The following is a 22,833-nucleotide window of genomic DNA, read 5'->3' on the forward strand; positions in this document are numbered from 1 at the left end:
TAATTCCACATAATAAACTTTAAATATTTTTACAGAAATAAAACACTTTATTAGTCAGTCTGTCTTTGCTTTTGTTCACAAATAATATATAATTTAACAACAGATGAGTCAAAAGAGGCTACTTGAAGACTGGCACGATACTGAGACAGAATCACGTCTGCTGCTCAGGCAACTGCTTTTTTCACGCCGCTCGCACACGGGGGAGTTTGTGCAAACCAAATGTCGATGTAGGCATCAGTATACATATAGATCTCTTTACAAAAATATACAGTTTTGATCCTGCCAGTAAAATGTAGTCATGCAAAAAAAACAAAAGGTACCAAATCAGCACATCATCAAGAGGTCACACTCGATAAATTATAAAATGTGTCATCATACAGCATACGATTACAGATTAAACTAATACTGTGCAAATACACAAATGAGCTGTACAGAAATATTTTGTCCTATTATTAATATCATTTCACAAATCTTCAAAACTGTATGGGACATTTTCAAAATATCACATCACATTTAATGACACAGCAAAAATATACACTTTCCCAGGTCCCTGTCTTCTTCCATGATTTTTGTGGATTTTAATTTTACATTCTGCAATAATGTCTGATTTGTTTCTCGTTTGTGACACAAACTATTGACAATCACGGCGTTTCGAAATGTAAAACTCATGAAGTCTGTCACAATATTGAGTTACGTTTTCAAAGTGCGAAGAGAGCAGGTGGAGTACGTGTAAGACCTGATGTTATTATTGTCCATGCTCCTTTCTGTACCAGAGGAAATCTCACTGAGATAAGAATAAAAGCTCCTAAAGTTTAAGGACTTTCTCTTTATTGATATAAAAGTGCAGGCACTGCAAGAAATGTAGAACATCTCTGTCTTCAAGTAAGGTCAGTGTTAATGTTCTTCCAACATTTGGATGTGTTCCGACTCTACCCTTTAGGATGAGGTCCTCAGCACCTCATTTAAACTTTTATGGACGTTGGCAGGCTGAGAGGCGGCACAGTCAAGCAGGCTTTGTCCCATCTGGGAATAAAGGGCTTGGCACAGGTTAGCAGTAGCCGCCCTCACGCTACCACCTCGACCGTGGATGGTGCCGCTGTGGGTAGAGGTGCCCAGGAGGTGCCAAAGCAAGGGCAGCACCTTCTGCTCGACTATCCGGGGTTTACGAGGGTAGAGCTCTGTCGCCAGATCTGGAGAAGAAAAGGGGGCTGGTCAGACATGCAAACCAACATGAACGCTGAGAATTAAGCCCTACCATTCACTTATTAAAGTACCTGCAACCTTTTCCACCAGGTCCACCTTTGCTTTTCCATTTAAAAACTGAGCCTTGGTGCAGAATGGCTGAAGAAGAAGTAAGTTATCTGTTGAGGAGGCAGAGAGAGTCATAGAGTCAAAGACAGGTCCTCTATTATCACCTTTAGCAGGAATACCTAAATGCTTAAAGTGAGTACCGAGATGTAAAATTAGTGCATTAATTGCTCCAATAGCAGCAGAATAGATGGTGTTGTTCTTGGAGTTGAGGTGATTGTCCACGACTGCTGGGACCAGGATGTTGACCACTTGAGACAAATTGTTCTTCAACAAGTGGATGATTTTCTGCAGAGACTCCAGGGCGTACAGGTTGACCTTACTGTTGGACTCCTGCAATCTGGCCCTGAAAGCATCGAACACCTAAAGACAAGAAACCAGAAGTAGACAAAAGAGTTTGGGGACGTTTTCACAATGAAACTGCACAACAGGAAGACAGAACTGTGACGAAGCACAAATACTGATGGTATTTTAAAAACTTACGGGGAATATACTATTGATGACGATGTTGGGGTTTTGCTGACAGTCGGCTGTTAGCTGGTCGATTCCCTTGATCCTCTCCCTGAAGTCCTTTGAACCCAGCAGACCTGAGATCTGCTTGACGTATTCGGCCTTGTCAGCAACACTCTGATATTTGAGTGTTTGAGATCTACGGCTGTAATGACTGTTAGACTCCCTGTGGTTGATGCAACACATTAAACTGTTAATTAAGGTGGATGAACGGAGTGCTTTTCACGTCTATTATGCAGCTTGTGAAACAGTGGCTGGTATTTATTTCCCCCCACCTGTTGGTCTGGTTGAGAGGTTCCCTGGTAAGAGAGGAGGCCCTGACGGTACCACTGCCCTTCACGGAGCGTCTGCCTCTGGCTGACTGGGTATCTTGGGGCATCTCTTCAAGACCCTTGGTAACAAAATAATCTATAGTAAGATGACAGTAAGATCTTCAGCAAAAAACAGAAAAAAAACAACAACTCACCTTTGTCTTGAGGGTGAAGACGATATCTCTGACAGTCGGCAGGTCTTTGGTGAGGATATATTTCTCCAGGATCTTGTCGAAGTCCGGATGGGATGAGAGGCAGAGCAGCATTTGTCGCCCAAAGTACCTGCAGGTGGAGCCAGCTTAAATATGAATGCTGAGCCACATAGAACTCAGAGGCGAGGTTATCTTTGGCTCTGCAGATATCAGAGAGGTGTAAGCTGCTGCACCTCTGGTTAAATATTCTTTTGTGGCAAAAGAAAATCATGCTCTGCCCAGAATTTTGGGCTTTATCATTATAATGCATTGCGAAACACTGTTGTACTGCAGTCGACTAACAATGTCTTTACGACTTTGAAACACCTCAGTTGAACAGATCGCCTCAACTTTTTTTCAAGACCTGCTAAGGGACTGAAACAGAGGAATGGATCATTGTTCCTTTATAATAAAATAAAGGAATGCAATAAGCTAAAAGACAAATTGTAATTTACTTTTGTTGTACTTAACATTTTTATTTACTCAGCATTTGATCTGATCACATTTCAGTTAAACTGTGTAGGATGGGTGTGGTGAAATGATTTATTTTTGCTATTCAAACACATTTTTGTCTTCTTCTCTCCTCATTTGCAGTTTACCTGCTGTTCACACGAGGTGTGATGAGGATCATTTGTGAATCAGCTGGTAGACCCACCTACTGTTTGTGTTTAAACACAAGTGAGACCAACTGACTCCCACGTGTGAAAAGTCGAAGTGAAAACTAAAATCATGGTGTGTTTACATACCTGGCCTCCTGCGAGGAGTCTTGCGCGAGTTTGGTGACTGCAGGCAAGATCCTGTCGGTGAGCTCTGTTCCTCCAGAGAGGAGACGGATGGGACCAACCTTCTCTACCAGAGCAACCAGATGCTGAGCCATGCAATTTCTCACCACTGCATTGATGTGGCTGTAAGTAGATGGGAAAACAAACCCATGAACAGTATGAGGTATGAATAAAAGTCTGAAAATACCCAGAAAGTTTTCAGTAATTTGTTGTGTATTTAGACTACTAAATACTGACCTGAGTCCACCTGAGAGTAAAGCGCTGATGCCCCGGGTGGGGGTGCAGTGCTGCACCATGCTGTCCAACGCACCGTTCACATCTTGCTTGATGAAGGAGTTTATCTCTGCAGATTTCTGCAGCAAAGCTTTGACCGTCCCCTCCAGCTCCAGGTCCATCGCTTTGTGCATGTGGGTGAACAGATCGCCCAACGTACAGACTGCAAACCTGGACACTCCCGACCGCAGGTTTTTCACCTGAATGAGACGGACAACATTAATATATCACGTTAACAGGATACTTCCAGTGTAAAGCAGTAGGCAGAAGAGGTAGATAGTGATCTATTAGATGAAATTAGATGTCACTGTAAAAATCAGGGTGAAGTAGTGAAATCTAACAAAACAAACATGTCATATGTCAATCAGAGAGAGCTATATAAGCAGCTCCGCTACCTCCTGAATGAGAGCCAAGCAGATATCATGAAGCCGGCCATGGAGTGAGTCTGAGTGGTAAAGAGCCAGACTGCGGACCAGCGTCATTCCCTCGATCTTCTTCTCCCTAAAGTTAAAAAAGAAAAAGTTACTTTTTAGATTGGACAAATTTGTGGTTCCTGTAAAGAGTGACATAAACGAACGATGGCTCCTTAAAAAGTAAAAGATTTCACAATATTTAGAAAAACAGTGATGGAATACTTTCCTAGTTGATTATTCCTTTCATATTCTATACATGGTGCCATTTTACTGTGAGTTCTCGGTTTGATGGATCTATTCATCACAGGACTGGGGGACTGAGATGCTGTGACCTGTCGTATCTACGTGTTCTCACCAGTTTTCAGAGTTGAGGAGGTCGAAGCTCTGCATCAGAGCCAGGTCAGGCTTGGCAATCGGACACAGCTCCAGAGGCTCCGCTGGGTTTTTCTTGTGTGCGGTGGCAGCAGGCGACAGCTCGTCTAAACGATCCACCAGACAGCACACAGACACGGCTGTAGTTTTAAGTTAATCTCTATCGGTGTGAAATAAACTGTATGTGTGGGCGGTGATGCATAAGTAACAGTGAGAACAAGACATCGCCGCGCATGTCACAGTTTGATTTTCTATAAACAACGACCTGCTAAAGCTGTTATCATTTGTTACTGCAGACACGGGAGCAGCAGGGAGATGAAAGTTTTAAATCCACCAACCAGAGCTGTGGGACAGAGACGGTCGGGTCCTGCTGAGGCTGGGGGCCCTCCTGAGACGGGAAAGGTTCTTGGTGGTGGGAGGAACTGCGGGAGGGCTAGGCTGGTGGGGCGGAGTGAAACTCTTGGTGGGGCTTTGAGGTCCTGACGGGCTGACCGAACTGGTGGGGCTGATAGAGAGCTCATCCGCCAGAGGGTCTGCTTTGGGGGATGTCAGTGTGCTGCCATTCAGGTGCAGCTCTGTATCAGAGAAAATCTAAATCAAGCTAGAGAAAACCTTGGAAAAGCTTAAATGTAACCAACAAACCGACAAGTGTAGAACGAGCTGGAATCTTCCGCTTACCTTTGAACAGTAAGCCTCTGCTGTCCTCTGTGGGGGAGGCAGAGAGCATCTGTCTGACCCGATGGCGGATCTTTTCTTGTGCTTTTTCCCCTTGACTGAACCGCCCCTCTTGTTGATCTAGACTCTGCAGCCACGTCAGGTCTCGGCTGGTCCTTGAGTTCTTCAGCCGTAGCTGCACAGAGAATGCACATCAGGTGGGACACTGAAAAGTCACATGATGAACCCTGATTTAACACTGGATTAAGTCTGACTGACCTTCACATCATTTGGAAGTGGGCTGTCATCACTGTCTCTGTGACTGCCAGGCAGTGCGTCGCTGTAGTTGCCTGATGAGGGATCAGTGGACGGTTTGGACACAGGACTGCCTTGATCAAGTGACAAGGAAACTCCTGGAAAGCTGGGGGACTCTGTAGGGCCAAACATACCTGAGCAGCATGAGAGTGTGTTAACCAGGGGAACTAAAGCAGTTAACATAAATGTGCAATCAGAGAGGAGGGCATAAAATAGACTGCTGAAATAATCAGTAACTGGACAGGCACTTGGGAATCATGCAAGCCTCTTTCTTGAAATAGTATAGAAACACCTTTTAAATTAAACAGAATACTGTACAACAAAATTAAAGATGAGATTGACCTCTTCCAACAACTCCCTCAGGTTTGTCTGTGGCTGTTGAGCTCCTGCTGCTGTGGCCCTGAGATCCTAAGAACCAGTGAGAGGACAGGATTTATTACACAATACTGTTGGTGGGTAAATCCTGGAGAGAGTTCAGCTCTATTTTTCTGACCTTTAGCAGGCTTCAGAGCTCTAAATGATTCACGGGCAGCTGGTCTGAGCAGAGGAGGGGGCATTCCTGGTGCCTCTTCCTCGCTTTTGATTGTTCCATTGGAGTAGATGACTCTCTGCCCAATGACGCCCACTTCTGAAGATACTTCATTCCTCAGACCCAATCCTTGGAAAAAAAAACAAACCACAAAACAAACCAATCTAAATAAATGAGATGAACAAAACAATAGAAGAGATCAACCAAAACCAAATTGTCCCTTTCATACCTTGAAGGCTGCTGAAGTCCATGGACACGGAGGACCTCAGTTTCGAAGAAGGCACTCGAGCAACGTGACGTTTCACTCCTGAAAAGGACGAGTTTCCAGAGCTGTTGACAGAGGAGATAAGTTAGTTATACAGTATGTGTACATACCACTTCAATATGTTCAAAACCCCCCCCACATTTTTTACTAAATAAACTACAGAAAGCAGATCCTTCACCTGGTTTTGCCATTGAATCTGGTGTTAGCGCCTGAGCTCAGACTGGACAGACCACTCTCACTGGCTGAGCTGGTGAGCATTGGAGGGGTTTGTGTAGACGAGTCCAGAGCCAGATCCAACCTCACGGCTGAGTCGGGGCTGTCCAGATCTAGCTCTGAACTGTTGCCGCTCGCTTTCGCCCTCTTCTTGGCAGCGCTGTTTCGCAAAAAGCGCAAGGAGTTCAGCATCTGTGAGCAACATAAAAAAAACATTACCATCAGCCATTAGCTGTTATCACAAGAGGCAAACTTCATCCATCTGAACCTTCAGGCTGTGCCTCCTGTTGTACTTCATCTACCTCCTGCATGTCCAGAGGATCATCCTCTTGAGGAGCTTGCACTGCACTGACGCCATCGTCAAAGTCCAGATGCAGGCTCTTCTCTAGCTGGTAACTCTGAGGGCTGCCTGGTGCGTGGGACTGCTGGCCATTATGAAACTGAACATGCTCTGCTGTGGGGGTGACTGGTGAGACAGACAGGGTTGCCCTGGTGCTGCTCAGGGCCCGGCGGAATGAAGAAGTGGAGGAAGAACTCACAAGGGAGGCACGAAGAGGCCGTGGAGAACATCTGCTCCAAAGATCATCTCCTGATGGCGGTTACAACAGGGAGAGGAAGAAAACTGATGATGTGAGAAAGACCACAGGCCGAGCTAAGCGGAGAATTCACACATCCTCTTCCATGTGTTGATTACCCTTTGCTGTGCTGGCGGTGTCTCTCCAGGGGCTGCTGTCTCTCTGATGAGGGCTGGACTCTTTCTTGTTGGGCCACGTGTTGGACGTAGAGAGGGACGAGTCTGCGCACCGGCGGGACAATGTGGGCGTCAGAATGCCCCCTGGAAGTGTAGCCAATGGGTAGGAGGGCAGCAGGAAGGAGGAGGAAGAGGAGGCAGAGGATGGGGTGGGGTTTGATGGTAGGGAAAATGTGCGCTCAACACTGGGGTTCCTGGAGAGCATGCGTCCTTTGGGTGCCACTGTCAGACAGAGTGAGGAAGAAATACGTCACATGTTTCAATATCCCCTGATTTTATCTGCTTGAGTAGTAAAATGTATTTCAAGGAATGGACATTTGTGAAAAATAAGCATGGTTTTGAGCTGCAGTGTCCTCACCAACATCTGTGTCAGTTAAACTGGTGGTTTTGAAGATGTCCGGGTCTAAGTTGAGGCTTCCACTTCTTCTGAGGGCTGCAGGAGACGCCTGTCTTCTGGAGGACTGTGACTTCTGAGGCTCTGCAGAGCCTAGAAACCACATCACACAACAATTACATAACCTCTACAGCAATAACTATTCCATAATATAACTTTTTTCTTTCTTTGCATTACATCTGCAGAAGTCCCGGGAACAAAACAGTCTCCATAAACTCCAAGGGATAATTGTTATTTACAGTATTTTCCACACTATAAGGCGCACCTAAAAGCCTTTAATTTTCTCAAAAACCGTCTGCTGGACCCTGTCCCAGCTAACTACAGGCGAGAGGCAGGCTACACTCCTGATGAGACGCCAGCTCATCTTAAGGTCACAACAGTACACTCTCACACTCATGGACAATTTTATTGTGACCAGTTCAGCTAAGCTGCATGTTTTTGGTGGTGGGAAGAAGCCAGAGAACCCAGAGACAGCATTAAAACCCTGCTCAGAAATGCCCCAGGTGGAATCAAATCCAGGATCTGTGAAGCAACAACGATACCCACTGTTTTACCCCATTTTAAGTCAAAATGATCCATTATGTGAATTATCTAAACACTGAGAAAATTTCAGGAGGTTTAGGGACCTAATTTCTATTATTGTCATCAAGAATTATCTAAAATTATGTCAACTCCATTTCGCAACATATTTTCCATAAACAGGAAGACCAAATAACTTTGGCTTTTTCATTAACAGATTGGCAAATCGGATGGATATGTAACAATTCAAACCAATGGGAATGCTTGTGGCATTTCACTTCACAAAATCACAGCAAGCATACCAGAAGGAATTAAAGAGGAAGGCAGTCCAGAAGTTAGCAGAACTGTAAATATAGTAAATATGAATCTAACCTATAGCTAGAAAACAAGTCTGAAGAGAGATGTCAGGGCTTCTGTTGACATGTGGTGCAGTGACTCCCCTGACTCAGCATGCTAATCCAATTTAAAGCAGCTCTAATTTGAGTTCTAATTTGAGTTCACCGTGACAATCAGTCAACTGTACTCATCACCTCGTACGGAATAAATGTGAGTGAAAAGGAAATGTTGGCTCGTACTGAAACTGGGTACGTAGGTCTCTGGACTCAGCTTCCTGGACAGGGGGAGGAAGTCCTCACCGGCCACCTGAAGAAGAAAGAAAATTCTTTCTTATAATAGCAAAAATTACACTTTAAGTTAAAATAAACAAACAAATGCTTAAACAAACAAAAGTCTAACATTAATTCCATCCGGAGGCCCAAACAAAGAGATGTAGTAGATAATTAGTCTGCTCCGACTGGAGAAAAGCATTTAGGTTATAAACACACCAAAAGGAATACACACATTAACTTCTCCTCTGATTAAATTTTAACAACCTGTGATGTTGGTGTTGTTAACAGACAAATCAAGTCTAGAGAGACTGTAGACACATTCACGCTTCAGTACATTCACCTCTGCCTTTCAGAGACTGTGACGTTGAGGTGATTTCTACTGAATGCATTTATAATCGACACTCATCAAGGGAGCGTCTGGTGTGATTGACACTAGAGCTGTAAATAATTTGTTTACCAACACATCCCGGTGATACAAACTCCCATTTTTCACGCCGCCATTGGTAACCATGCGGGGATGTGGCTGCTGGGAAACAGAGACTGCTGTAAACACGGTTTTCCATGTGGAGGCTCTGGATAATAGTTTCCAGAACAATGATGCTCCTCGTCTCACATAGTGGACATAATCAGAATAGAGCGTGTGTTTGGCAAATCATAAATATCTATCCTTCAACACTACAAAGCTTGAGAGTGTAAGGATGATCCTCATTATAATAAGACCTGCTTTAATGTCAGAGGATGTTAATCTCTGAAGCAACAATGTCACTGTTCAGGGAAATGAGTCACTGGTGATATTTCTGCCAGGAATAGTGTCGGTGATAGTGAGGCGTCTCTCACACATTCAGTCGTACAGTTTAGTCTATCTCTGCCCTGCCAACGGAGAGCACAAGTTCTAAAAATGGCAGAACAATCATTATTCCCATTTGTATTACATCCTATCTGGACAATACGTTCCTGATGAAGGAGAGGCAATCAAAAAAGCACACAAGCAAAGGCTGATTGAAGGGGGGGTAACAGATTTAAATTAATCATGAAAGGCCCTGAACACTCTTGAGAGATCGACCTCTAGTGTTTCTTCGGTATGGAGGGGGGCGGGGGCTGGTGTCCGTGGGTGTGACTTAGTTGGTTTAAATAAATACTAATTCTAACAGGAGACAAATGTATGTGAGGAGCTCAGATCGTCACAAATGAAGTGACTCCTAAAGGGAGACAGGAAACAGAAACACACCAAAAAGGACCTTCTTCTTCATGCCTACACTTAATGACTGACTGAGGGAAAATCAACATAACTGCCTGTCCAGTGAGCAGCTTTGTCCTTTCAAAGTCATTATGATTAATACCACTTGAAGAATCAACAGTTGCTTAGCTACTGTTAACCAATGACAATCACAAGGACAAGGTTTCTATCTGCTGTCAGGATAAATGAACTTAAATACATACAGCAGATTATCATCCCTGTGCCGTACATCTTATTCATAAATTAAATAAACGTGAATAAATCTTGTAAGGTTCCACAACGGCTTGATTTTCACAACAGATAAAGGTCAACATTGCTCACCTGTTCAGAGTACTTTCCACTGGGGGTGCTACACCGCTGGTTGTTCTCAGGGGTGGAGACGCTGAACATCTCCCAGGGTAGTTTGTTCTTCCCTTTCCCAGCGCTGACAATCCTCCGCTGATGCGGAACGTCATCAGTCAAAGAACCACAGCCATGAAACGGGTCGCAGTCCGGTTCAGTTCTGTGGCTCCTGGCGCTGCTTATCCGACCGCCATTCATCACCCAGTCCAGATCCGCTCCAGAATGCGGGGAACACCACTGTCCCAGTTTGGGTACCACCAAGCCGTACTCCACCGTCCCATCTGAGGAGAGTTTTGGAAGGATGTGCCTCGCTCTTCTGGCTTGTACCGCTGCCATGAGACCCTCTGCGTCCTCGTTGAGCTCCACCATATCCACAGCTTTCATTAGAGGTTGCTTCTTCCCCATGTCAAGGCAATAATCAAAAACAGCAAACAGCTCAAGAGTGGCATAGCGGACTTTCCGTTTGCTGTCTACGAGACAAGGTGCGACCTCAAAACAAAGTTTAGGTACGTTGAACTCCTTCCGAGGATGAGTGAGCATAGCTGCCAAAATGATGGTGAGAACATCTTCCCGTACCCTCGAATTCTTGTGTTTCAAGTTGCCGGTGATGAGGTCCAGTACTTTTTGTGGTTCAACAGTTTTCATCAGCTGCCTGAACACATTCAGGTATTCATTTCTGGTGACCGTTCGAGTGTCTCCTAGAACCTTCAGAGTCACTGAGACTATTTGCTTGAAATATTTGTCAACACCTGCCTGAAGCTTCTGAATGAGCAGGTTTAAGACTTGTAAGGTACCATACAGTACTTTAAAATTGCTGTCATCCAGAAGTCGCACAAGAAAATTGATGAACTCCTCAATACTCCGAGATGGGACTGATTTCATGTCCACTTCTGAAAGGATGCTTTTGAGCTCTTCCACCCCATTAGTCCTATTTTGGTAATTCTTCAGGTCCAGCAGTCGTTCGTGTAACTCCTGAGGGATCAGCCCAGGGATCATTATTGATGGTCTTAAGGACGTGGTCAGATCTGGGAATCCAAAGATGCAGACGCAATCCTATGAGGACTATAATATTCCTCTTTATTCTGTCCTTTCATTGTGTCTGACGATGGAAAATTCCTCAACTGTTTGTCAAGCTGTGAATGCAGAACATATAAAGGAAGCATGAGATACCCAGAATCTCCCACCGGAGGTGCATTTAACTGAAGAGAGAGTGAGAAACTCTTCCCGTTGCTCACAATTCTTTATGATTACCTATATGACAGGTCAATTTTCCACATTTAAGAATAATAATTAAAATAAACGTCACGGGAAGAATGGGAGATGAGTTCAAAATGTTGAGTAAAATATACTGAGCAAGCAAATCGTCATTTGAGACAAATCCAACACAATCATGGAAACTAATCAAATGTCAGCAAAAGATTTTAAATAACACCACTTAAAGAATGAAGAAATAATATCTACCTTTAGAATGATTAATTGTGTTTATATTCCAAATGTGGAACAAATACTTGTCCTTTTCCGTGAGTAACCTGGACTAACCCATCCAAATCTACTTTTAATAGTACTAATAATTATTATTATAATTATTATAATTATTATTTTAATTATTATTATTTTAATTATTATTATTATTATTATTATTATTATTATTATTATTATAATTAATCCTTTAAAAGCCTGCAGGCGTGCATTCCTGGTGTTTACACCATTTTCATGTCATGCACAGCAACGAACACTTCCCGTGTAGTTACAGTGAAATCGACGCGACATTAGAGCGTTATAATGCCGTCACGTCGTGTCCATGCGAGGCAGCGCATCACGATCGATCTCTACTGCGTGGTTGGACACGACCACTTGTGGCCGATAGAGCACATTAGTGATCAATAGGTCGGTCGTCCCCTGCTGGAACTTAGGCTCCCGTTAGTTTGAGGATCCGTCACATTCATTTGTGTGACGTGTGTTTTATGACGTCAAAGCGCGTCTTCACGGTCAATCCGTGACTACGTTCCCGGTTCCGTTAATTAGCCACCGCTATAACGAACTAATGCTCGCTGACTAAACGCCACAGACGGGTTGCTAAGCTAACTCGCCGCTACATTGAGTGCTCTAGTTTCGACTGCTAGCAAAGTTAGAACCACGGCGGAGGAGTAGAGCTGCCTCCCGAGGTGTTGTTCGGTCCAACTCGTCGGTAACGTTATGTCGACTTACGGCGTCCAGACGTCCATGTCGGCACACTGCTCCGGCTCCAGGCACCTCCTCTCTCGGTGTAACCGCTGTATGGCGTGTAGAATCTGTGGAAGCCACGGAAGGTACTCTCTCAGAGAGGAGCCCACACACACACACACACACACACACACACACACACACACACACACACACACACACAAACACACACACACACACACACACATCCAAGCAGCAAAATGGCGAATGTAGCAAACCCGACGCTTCCATGGTGACGCGAAGCCGGACTCCTGCAGGAGGTCATCACCGCACGGAGCAGCGACATTCGACCCGAATAGCGATGAGAATATTTATTGATCTGATTTCTAAGGTTTGACACCATGACATAGCGGCTACATATACTGAGGATACTACATTTACTGATGGCGCAAAGATCTAAACATGTCCTATAATAAAATAAGTTCTCCATTCATTCATCCACGGTTTCCCTCATGGAAACACAGGAATAAAAGACAGCAGATCACTTGAGACCAAGATAGACTCAATTTTGAGACAACTAATGTAATTAAATCTAATTAAAATACAAATCTCGTTATGAGCACGACATGATGTATTATTGCTTACTGTACTAATATTTTTTTTTTACAATCCCAAAGAAAGCCATGCATTAGTATTTACTTGGTCAGAAAATAATTTTTTAAAAACGCTATCAATAGATGTAGTCATAAATGACATTTAAATTAAACAGTTAATATTGTTAATTTATTTGGAAATTTCACCAAGACGACAAAATCATGGATTTGTTTCAAAGCCAATAAACATTAGAACACATGAACATACAGTAATAATAAGCAAACACACTATAATAGAATCTGTGTCCGTCTGAATTCTCTGTGACTTAGTCAAAGTGTTTTCTCATCCATCCATTTTCTTGTAGACGAGATAATCCCAATCCTGTTGGGGATCACAGGTCTGGCCAAAGGCGGGGTACACCCTGGAGGAAATGCCAGCTCAAATAAAAATACAGTATACGTATTCCTGATGCTACCTTAAACACACACACACACACACACACACACACACACACACACACACACACACACACACACACACACACACACACACACACACACACACAAATTACTGTATTTGAATTTATACGAACTGAGTGTGAATGACGTAGTTGCCAGCTGTCCCTACCCCGGCATTAGGAAGTGTGTGTTATTGTGGCTAAAACTGCTTCAATAGTGGCAGCAGTAGAAATAATCACAAGAAATAGTGCCAGAATTATTTTATTATTATTTTGTACTCTTTTCAATTTTATTTAACATTATCATTATAAAATTCCTCCCACATCCAAACGCATGTGATTCAGGTTGATTGGCTGGTCCCAAATTGCCCGTAGGAGTGAGTTTGTGTGTGCGTCTTTGTATGTGGCTCCGCGGTGCAGTGGCGTCGTGCCCGGAGTGTCCCCCGCCTCACGCCCTATGCCAGCTGGGATAGGCTCCAGCTCCCCGTGACCCGCTACGGCGGATACAGCGGCGGTACACTTTGAATATAAAATATAAAATGTTAATAACATAGCATTAGAGCAGGGCAGGAGCTAGCTCCATTGCTCATAAACACATATTGGTTAAATGACATTGGGTGCTTACACCAATAGAAACAAGGCATTCAGACACTGCAACATCCCGCGACACCGCTAAATTCAACATTTTACCCTGACCTACACATTTTTGAGCCTCTGGCTTCCTGAAAATGTTCCTTTTTGTTTTGCGATTATATCTCATCAGGTTTCAGAGATGTGTACCTAAAAAGGTATTCAGTGCGCCGTCGTTCCTCGTGGTTGATGCGTTCCAGGAACCACACACGATTAACGAATTCCGCGACAGAGCGACAAACTATTTATCTTATTATTTACGGTAATTCAACCCGAGAGGCCTCACGGTGACACCGGTGTCGAGCGCTTTGAATGTCCCTGTCTCTTCGTTATAAAGCTTTATGTCTGATTGTAACTCGTTGAGTCCCTAAGCGACGTATACTCGACATCCTGGTATCATGACCATGCGACAGTCATGTGACTACGACAGAAAGTGATCTCTCCAAACTAGTAATAAAATAATAATAAAATAATAATAAAACCTATAATTGTTCTGAAAAAAATCTTCAGAAATGTGTTCTATATGGTCAATTCGGTCTGTGGTATAACCCACATAATGTTCCTGTAAAGATAAATGGTGTGGGTTCTCTAGGGTTAAATGTTTATGACCCCCCCCCCCCATACCACTGTTTAAAGCACTTTTGTGTGTCACAGAAGGCACAGAATGTAGCGCACTTCCGGATGCTGTCAGCCAATAGAATGCGTGTTTGGTATCACGTGACTGCCTTCCAAAAATCCACTATGAGTACAAGAGTTGAAATTTGACCGTGACCTAGTTTTCTTAGGGTCAAAGTCATCATCTCATTTTCATCGCCTTTGCTGCCCGAGTAACATGCATTTTCTTTCATCTTTATATTTGCAACGGTTGTGAAGATATTTGGTGTACAACGGACGGATGAACACACAAACACTGACAATTACAACACTTCACCGCTTTGCGGGATGTAATCATCCCTCCGTCCATCTACTTGAAGCTGTTGATCCGCCTTGCAGGTCAGGGGTCTGCTGGAGCCTATCTCAGCTGGCTAGGGCAAAAGGAGGGGTACACCCCAGATGCCGCGCCAGCAGGGCAGGACTACACATACTGTAGATTGACAGCCACTCATGTACTCGCTCATGCAATGATCCGCTTTCATGTATTTGGTGGTGGGAGGAAGCAAGAGAACCAGGAGAGAACCCACACAGACACTTGAAGAACGTAAAAACACCACACAGAAAGGAAAGGAATCGAACACAGATTCCTCTTGCTGTGAGGCTACCGACAAACTCGTCGTAGTAAAACATAAACAGCTCGTTTTCACTGACATGTCACTGACAACTGACCCAAACAGATCCAGCTTTGGGGCATGTCACCACAAATGTGGTGCGGATACGAGCACAGATACTGCTCTTATTTTCTTGGTACACTGACGCGGAAGCAGAACGATATTTTATTTTGAAGAGACCGGAAGTGGGTGTGCTACTCTGAATGGTTGTTAGTACTGTATAAGAGCTCCTCAGTAGCAGCTTAGTGGCTAGCTAGAAACTAGGTTATTTTCCTGATCGCCGCTCCAGGTTCTTACCCGTCTCAGCTGAGCTCCGCCACGGGAAAAATCGTTCATTACGGCGGCAGTGGAGACGGACTATAGGTTACAGGTAAATTTTTTCTAATTTATCGATATACAATTGTTATTTTAAGCAAGCTAAAACGTCACGTTTCGAGTCTGTCAGCCATGTTACTGTATATCAATCAATGATGCAGCTAGCCACAGTAACCGTGTTTATTTTTAGCAGCTAACCTTCGCTGACTGCAGTGTAGTGAGACACTGTGCATTTCTGAAGGCAAACAGTGATGATGATGCAGTTTTTGGCGTAAATGTTGATAGTAAAATAAACATGCTATCTGTGGATGTCTGTTCCTGCAGAAGCCAGGCTGGTAATGTGTTGTACAGTGTTAGTATCCCGCGACACAACTGTCTGCTGAGTTCAAGCTAAAAGGGAGCTGCCGAGTTTACGTTCCGAATAAAGATTAAACCAAGGCCCAAAATCAAGTTGTTGTTATCACAGATTGTGACTAAATTAAATAAAGCCTTAATGCACGGCTGCACGTCGGTACTTGTGTTTATCATAAGATAAAACGTGAGTAATTTCTAGCCATTAACTTGTGGTTGATTAGCGGTCATCGTTAACGTTGGATTAAACCGGTAAGGATTCTTAAGCCTATGGCTGCATCAAAATATCCTGCTAACTACGAGTCGTCTCTAACATCCCTGAATACACCATGCTGTCCACGCATGTTTTCTGAACACATCTATTTACGTCATTTTCCACAGGCCCATGTTCGCTGATCAGCTTGTAGCGCCAGACTAAACCGAATGCCTGTTTGTTGATGGTCTTTTTCATGTTAATCAGAAAAATCAGTAACTTTGATTTAAACTCTCAACTCTATATGTGGATTCCTGTTCTCAGATGGACCAGCAGGACCAGTCCTATATGTTTGCCAGTCTGAAACGACCCCACTCAGAACAGCTGCTGCAGGGCCTCCAGCTCTTGCGGCAGGATCATGAACTATGTGACATTGTCCTGCGTGTGGGTGATGTCAAGATCCATGCCCACAAAGTAGTGCTGGCCAGCATCAGCCCTTACTTCAAGGCCATGTTCACGGGTAACCTCTCGGAAAAGGAGACTTCTGAGGTGGAATTCCAGTGCATTGATGAAACGGCATTGCAGGTATGCCTGGAGATTGCAAGATACCGTGTTAGCTACACTCATTAAGTAATTGTACATTAGTTATTGCATGTGTAACTCTTTATTTCTTCCATTCTAGGCCATTGTAGAGTATGCTTACACTGGCACAGTGTTTATCTCCCAGGAAACAGTGGAATCTCTGCTGCCGGCTGCCAACTTACTCCAGGTTAAGTTGGTACTTAAGGAGTGCTGCTCCTTCTTAGAAAGTCAGCTGGATGCTGGAAACTGCATTGGCATTTCCCGCTTTGCAGAGACTTATGGCTGTCATGATCTGTGCCTGGCTGCAACGAAGTTCATTTGCGAGAACTTCGAGGAGGTTTGTCAAACAGAGGGATTTTTTGAACTAACAAGGGCAGAATTGGATGAAATCGTTTCCAATGACTGCCTTAAGGTTGTCACAGAAGAGACTGTATTTTACGCCCTGGAATCATGGATCAAGTATGATGTAACCGAGAGACAGCAGCACCTGGCTCAGCTACTGCACTGTGTTCGCCTTCCGCTCCTCAGTGTAAAGTTTCTCACCCGCCTATACGAAGCCAACCACCTTATACGAGATGACCACGCATGCAAGCACCTTCTCAACGAGGCCCTTAAGTATCATTTTATGCCTGAGCACCGTCTCTCCTATCAGACTGTACTGTCAGCACGGCCCAGATGTGCTCCCAAGATGCTACTTGCTGTAGGAGGAAAGGCTGGACTCTTTGCAACATTAGAAAGGTAATACTGGAAATATATAGGTAATAATTTTAAGAAATGTTGAAGAAATGCAACTTGCTAAACTTGTCTCTCTCTTTACAGCACGGAAATGTATTTCCCTCAGACGGATTCTTGGATAGGACTGGCTCCTCTCAGTGTACCTCGATATGAATTTGGAGTGGCGGTACTAGACCACAAGGTGTACGTTGTGGGAGGCATTGCTACACACATGCGACAGGGCATTAGCTATCGGAGACACGAGAGCACAGTCGAGAGCTGGGACGCCGAAAGTAACACTTGGTCTTCAGTGGAGCCTATGGCCGAGTGCCGCAGCACGCTCGGGGTGGTGGTCCTGGCCGGTGAGCTTTATGCCCTTGGAGGCTACGATGGCCAGTATTACCTCCAGTCAGTCGAGAAATATGTCCCCAAGCTGAAGGAGTGGCAGCCTGTGGCGCCCATGACCAAGTCCCGTAGCTGCTTTGCCACCGCTGTGCTCGATGGCATGGTGTATGCTATTGGAGGCTACGGTCCGGCCCATATGAACAGGTACGACCACCAAGAGTGGATATGATCTTTATTGTGTTTCATACTGTAAGCCATGATATGTTTAATGTAAGTGATGAGGAACTTTATGTGATCAAATAGTGAACTTGTATAAATGTTCCAAAGCTTAATGGTTTCACACTCATTTATGGATGCAGAAAATGTTCAATGTGTGTAGTATTTTGACAGCAATGTGTTCAAGGCTAGATTGCATGAGGAGATATAATCTTCTTGTTCAGTAGATTTCCCAGCATCAATCACAGGACTGAGTCGGTCTTTAGATGCTCATTTTCTATGTGTGGTGTGGGATGTCTCTCCTTCCTACGAGGCTGCAGACTCCCACACAGGTTTAAACATGCAGCCAAGCTTTCTTTGCTCCTACAGATGACCTTTGACTCGAGTAACACTGTCGTGGTGCTCAGCCACACCTTTATAAATAGCCTATGAACTCAGTGAAAAACGTCTCTCATAGATCTAACCTGGCTTTTTCTCTCAAGGTCTCGGTTATGTCATAGAATTGGCAATCAAGTGAAGCATGTTAAGAGTTGCTGAAAAAAATGGGTAGAGTCCTGTTAATGAGTGAAGAGGAGTTATAATCGAAGTGCTTAATGAAGTTTCAGTGAGAAGATGCCTGACGGTGTGTTGCTGGTTAGACCTCTGTTGTTGCCATGGCTCTCTAGAGGGTAGTTTTTCTGTTGCTTGTTTCTTTGACTCCTGAAGCCCCTCGAGAGAATGTGTTTGGACAGACAGTCTTTTGGGACCGATTTTTTTCCCCTTCCCTAATGTCTTCTATGTCATCACATTTTGCAAAACAATCCTTGATAAACTGTTCCAGGTGCTGTCGAGGGGTTTGGTTGATAGGTCAAATTTAGTATTTCACCAGACTTGTAGCTGGTTCCACTAGGTGTGTGTGTGTGGTCAGACTAAATAGATCAGTTTAGTTTAAACTATAAAACAAGATCAGTCTGACTTAGTTCTGCATTTTTGAATTGAGATTGCATGTGAAATGTACTCCAAAATGCTTCTTTAAAGGAAAAGTTTTCTTATGTTTGAGACATATAACAACATATTGCATAGAACTAACAACATTTAGATGATTTTCTGAAACAAGTTTTTAGTATTAATAGACGTAGACCACCATAGTTTCAGTTGTATGGATGTAATTTAAAAATCCAGTTATGGATTTTCTCACCTACTTACAGTTATTTGATAACACGGCACAGGTGGGGACTATTATGATTTAAGTAACTGCAGGAGGCTGGTAGATCACATGAGTTTACGTTTGGATTTTTTTTTTTTTTTAATCGTGTGTTCTGTTGGTCCTGCTCCGACAGCGTGGAACGGTACGACCCCAGCAAGGATGCCTGGGAAATGGTAGCCCCCATGGCAGACAAGAGGATCAACTTTGGAGTAGGTGTCATACTAGGCTTTATCTTTGTGGTGGGCGGACACAATGGAGTGTCGCACCTGTCCAGCATTGAGAGGTATGACCCACACCAGAACCAGTGGACAGCCTGTCGACCAATGAATGAGCCACGCACTGGTGAGTTTACGTCACGCCTCAGCTAAAGGATGAGCTAAAGTCTACAGGATTGAGAAATGCATGTCGCTGGGTACGTGAGTGTGAGTGTGGACTTATCTTGCAGGTGTGGGTTCTGCCATCGTGGACAACTACCTCTATGTGGTGGGAGGTCACTCGGGGTCATCCTACCTGAACACTGTCCAGCGCTACGACCCCATCTCAGACAGCTGGTTGGACTCAAGCGGCATGTTGTACTGTCGTTGTAACTTTGGCCTGACCGCCCTTTGACCCATGGCCCAGCCTGCTAGGACCCAATAAGTGAACTTAGACACAAAGACTTTTCTTTTTTGTTGTCTCCTCTTCCGTCCCCACGTTCACCTCCCAGGTGCAGAAGAGCCCAGAGGAGTGGGAGGCTCCTGGGTGGGGGGGATGTGCCAGGCTGGATGGGTGGCCAGAGGGCAACCACAGGTGTGGTTCTGGAGATGCGTAAGTTCTGGGTGGGGGAGACGACCGCTCTGCTGCTGCTGGACCACAATGAGGACTCTGAGCCATTTCCCAGAGGATCTTGGAAGCAAACCTGTCACCTTTGTTTCAAACTGTTATTTTTGCAGACATTGTGTTTTCTGTTTTTGTTTTTTTTGTCTGTGTGTTATTAATTTTATTTAGCACTTTCTTTTTTTAATTTCCGTGCTGCAACTGGAACAATGTGTTCATGTTTTATAGAACACTGCAGTTTGCTGATGTATTTGTTTGATTACGTATGTGTGTATGTATGTGTATGCTTGAAGTGTACATGCATGTCAGATAGGCTTGTTTGTTACATGTCTGTGCAGAACTGATGCTCAGCAACGCAGGTGTTCTGCTTCAAAATCAGTGCTTCACAAAAAAGAGAAGTTGGAATCTATATTTTCTCTAAAAGGGCTGCCTTCTCCTGTAAATAGTTTAGTGTGTGTGTGTGTGTGTGTGTGTGTGTGTGTGTGTGTGTGTTATCCTGACTGATTGTCCCTATTTTGTTCTGTAGTCACGTCCATCCAAACACCACCGTCTTCTCCATTCCCATCTTCTCAAGGTCATGGTGAACTCCTCGTTCTCAGCAGTCATTGGTCCGTTTTCCACCCTTTGGTCTGTATACAATACCAACTGGTGCTATATTTAGGATTCAGGATTCAGCTGTTTGTCTGTTGCCTCACTTAATTAGGTGAACTTCTGTTCATCCTCTGCTACATTAATGCATTAGATGCTTATTTCGCACATATGCATTGAAATAGAGACATGTAGTCACCCACACCATGCAATAAAAAGTCCAACAGAAAGATAAAGTCAATGCTACTGCAGTTTGAAACTTGAGTTTGTGCTATGCCTCTTCTTTTTTTTAAAAAAGAACAGTCAAATGGGTCCTGGTGAGCATTCTTTTTGCCTCTTTCACCTTTGCAGGTTATGAGCATGTAGTTAGTGCAAAATCACCCTGAGCACCACCACAAAGCATGTGACCACAGAAATTCTGCTAATCCAGAGATGGTACTCTCTTCAAAACTTCAGATATTCACTCATTTCCACTTCAAAAGCATCTGTAGTTTCTTTTTGACTCCGTAGATGGTCTTTAGGATTGGATGAAACCCCTCAAGTAACCATCAGTAGACTGCTGGGGCATTGTTAGAAAAAATGCCTTCCATGTAAGAGGAATAAAATTATAAATTTTTTTTACTATGTTTTAATTTCTTCACTGATATACAATCAATACTTAATTTACACAAACTGAGGTGGTTTGCTGGGTTTTTTTGTTTCACAGTAGGTGAACATACAGTAATTTTTTCCATTTAGTGCCGTTCACTCCCCGTCATTGACGACCTCCTCACTAGCGACCCCTCGGTGAATTGCAGCTGATTTTTGGAATTAAAAGTAAGCAAACACACTGTGGAAGGCTTGTGGCGTGATGTGACCCATGGTCTTGCTTGTAAGCTCAGGTTTGAAGTCGTCCCTTCACTGCTTCAGGTGAAGCACCAACAGCCCACAGTGCTGGGAATGGCTTCTCATGCTGAGAGAATTTCTTCTCATTAACCGTTTTGTGTCCTGAGAGAAAAAACCAGAGTGCTCCCCGGTGTGTGTCGAAGGGTCTTTCCCCTGAGTAGGATGTTAGGCAGGCTAAGCCCTGCCAGCAATAGAGGGGGCACCAGACTGGAGAGACTAGGCGTGGTTTTTATGAGTCACTGTTCAAGTCTAGTCTGAGTTGCTTTGTGCACTGATGTTTGCACATAAGTGGAAACTTCAACCAAGTTCTGCATTGCACTTACCAAACTATTTGATACATATTGTAATTTGTAAATATGATTTAATTTAGGATGATGGCATTTAGGTAATGCAATAATACAACTTCTGTTCTCTCTGTGGATGTGTTAGTGTTTGTGTCTTTCAAAAGCCAAGGCATTTGATGTCGCTGTAACAACCCCACAAGACATGTCTGATTCACCGTGTTGGATGATGTGGACGTCCGATGCAGCATCCATCCTGTACCACTGACTCCCGACTCATCCTACCTGACCTCTTGTATCATTAATGTTTTTTAAAAACATAATTTTTATGTTTAGCAGATTCAGATGGATTTGTCACAATGTATTTGTGGCTAAATTTGATAGCTTATTGTTTTACTCTCATAAAAAGTCTTGTAAACACCAGATGGGTCATCTTCCACTTTACCCTTATACACTACACATACTGTTTGTAAAGTGATCATGTACACAGTTACCTACGATGAGACCTTTAATTACATTTGCCTTGCAAATTGGTCAGGGTATCACTGGTGAGACATTTGGTTTGCAAATTATTTGCATCACCATATAAAATACTCTTATTTTGAATGCAGATTTATTTTGATAAAATAATGCAGTTATCCAGGCCTATTTTTTTTCTGCATTTAAAATTGTTTTGTCTAAGTTGTGTAACTTGATTTTATTTGCTTATGTTTTTGTCTACCGTTCTAGAATTTGTCATTTAGCAGCCGTGGCACAAATCACGCAGGCGTACATTTGTGCTGCTGCAGTCAGCGTTCTGTCCAAGTGATTACTAGTACTATAATGCATTTTTGGAAAGATGCTGATCTGTAAACGTGAATCTGCAAAAGAAGGGATGTTAAAGTAGTTGGTATAGTCTTATTATGGCCTAACTAATGTCATGTTTTTACCACCACTCTCACCAAAGTGCTTTTTCAGAGAAAGTAGATGGATGACTAACACCTGGTCTGCAGCGGACTGCCACTCTGTTTGTGTCTGATTGATAAATCCTTTGAAACTGATGTCAATGTTTGCCAAACGACTGCTTTGCTTCTTTTACATTTACCATTATGCGTTTGGAGTAAGGTGACGACCTTGATTTTTATATCCTGTGGATTAATACTGGAAGTACAAGATAATATTAGGCGTAGAAAAAGTAGCTTTTCACGACTGATCATGTTTTGATTGAAAACATTTTACATACATTTTAGTCAGTTTGTGTGGTGCAGTTGTGCCCAGTTTAAAAT

General features: G+C 43.6%; 2 protein-coding genes across 3 annotated transcripts; one reads left to right on the plus strand and one right to left on the minus strand.

Annotated features, from left to right (window-relative positions):
- Window positions 1-39: 39 nt before the first annotated feature.
- On the minus strand, window positions 40-12,317 carry LOC137611023 (TOG array regulator of axonemal microtubules protein 1). 2 transcript variants are annotated; one of them, XM_068338980.1, is made up of 23 exons: window positions 12,196-12,317; window positions 9,967-11,120; window positions 8,376-8,442; window positions 7,246-7,374; window positions 6,831-7,109; window positions 6,439-6,725; window positions 6,102-6,328; window positions 5,888-5,988; window positions 5,623-5,787; window positions 5,472-5,537; window positions 5,094-5,245; window positions 4,839-5,010; window positions 4,499-4,735; window positions 4,144-4,267; window positions 3,771-3,876; window positions 3,340-3,575; window positions 3,067-3,225; window positions 2,285-2,411; window positions 2,094-2,209; window positions 1,792-1,984; window positions 1,452-1,671; window positions 1,275-1,361; window positions 40-1,190 (listed from the first exon to the last, which is right to left on the minus strand). In XM_068338980.1, the coding sequence occupies exons 2-23, from the start codon at window positions 10,981-10,983 to the stop codon at window positions 937-939; spliced, it is 4,521 nt and encodes a 1,506-aa protein (XP_068195081.1). In that variant the 5' UTR covers window positions 10,984-11,120; window positions 12,196-12,317; the 3' UTR covers window positions 40-936. The 2 variants fall into 2 exon arrangements, with proteins under 2 accessions (XP_068195081.1, XP_068195080.1); XM_068338979.1 differs by having other exon boundaries at window positions 5,094-5,263.
- A 3,014-nt stretch (window positions 12,318-15,331) lies between these two features.
- On the plus strand, window positions 15,332-22,770 carry LOC137610661 (kelch-like protein 28). The gene is made up of 6 exons (XM_068338387.1): window positions 15,332-15,466; window positions 16,280-16,540; window positions 16,638-17,275; window positions 17,357-17,800; window positions 19,132-19,340; window positions 19,444-22,770. The coding sequence occupies exons 2-6, from the start codon at window positions 16,280-16,282 to the stop codon at window positions 19,605-19,607; spliced, it is 1,716 nt and encodes a 571-aa protein (XP_068194488.1). The 5' UTR covers window positions 15,332-15,466; the 3' UTR covers window positions 19,608-22,770.
- Window positions 22,771-22,833: the final 63 nt, after the last annotated feature.

The sequence above is a fragment of the Antennarius striatus genome, chromosome 17 (assembly GCF_040054535.1).
Source record: "Antennarius striatus isolate MH-2024 chromosome 17, ASM4005453v1, whole genome shotgun sequence".
Taxonomy (NCBI): Eukaryota; Metazoa; Chordata; class Actinopteri; order Lophiiformes; family Antennariidae; genus Antennarius; species Antennarius striatus.

What these genes read in the sequence shown, in the direction of transcription:
- LOC137611023 (XM_068338979.1), bottom strand. Translation starts at nt 10,983, where the DNA reads ATGATCCCTGGGCTGATCCCTCAGGAGTTACACGAACGACTGCTGGAC. An exon ending in AGCTCTGAAGCCTGCTAAAG is followed by an intron (nt 5,538 to 5,622) that starts GTCAGAAAAATA and finishes ACTGGTTCTTAG; the next exon opens with GATCTCAGGGCCACAGCAGC. An exon ending in TGCACTAATTTTACATCTCG is followed by an intron (nt 1,362 to 1,451) that starts GTACTCACTTTA and finishes CCTCCTCAACAG; the next exon opens with ATAACTTACTTCTTCTTCAG.
- LOC137610661 (XM_068338387.1), top strand. Translation starts at nt 16,280, where the DNA reads ATGGACCAGCAGGACCAGTCCTATATGTTTGCCAGTCTGAAACGACCC. An exon ending in CTCTTTGCAACATTAGAAAG is followed by an intron (nt 17,276 to 17,356) that starts GTAATACTGGAA and finishes CTCTCTTTACAG; the next exon opens with CACGGAAATGTATTTCCCTC. An exon ending in AATGAATGAGCCACGCACTG is followed by an intron (nt 19,341 to 19,443) that starts GTGAGTTTACGT and finishes CTTATCTTGCAG; the next exon opens with GTGTGGGTTCTGCCATCGTG.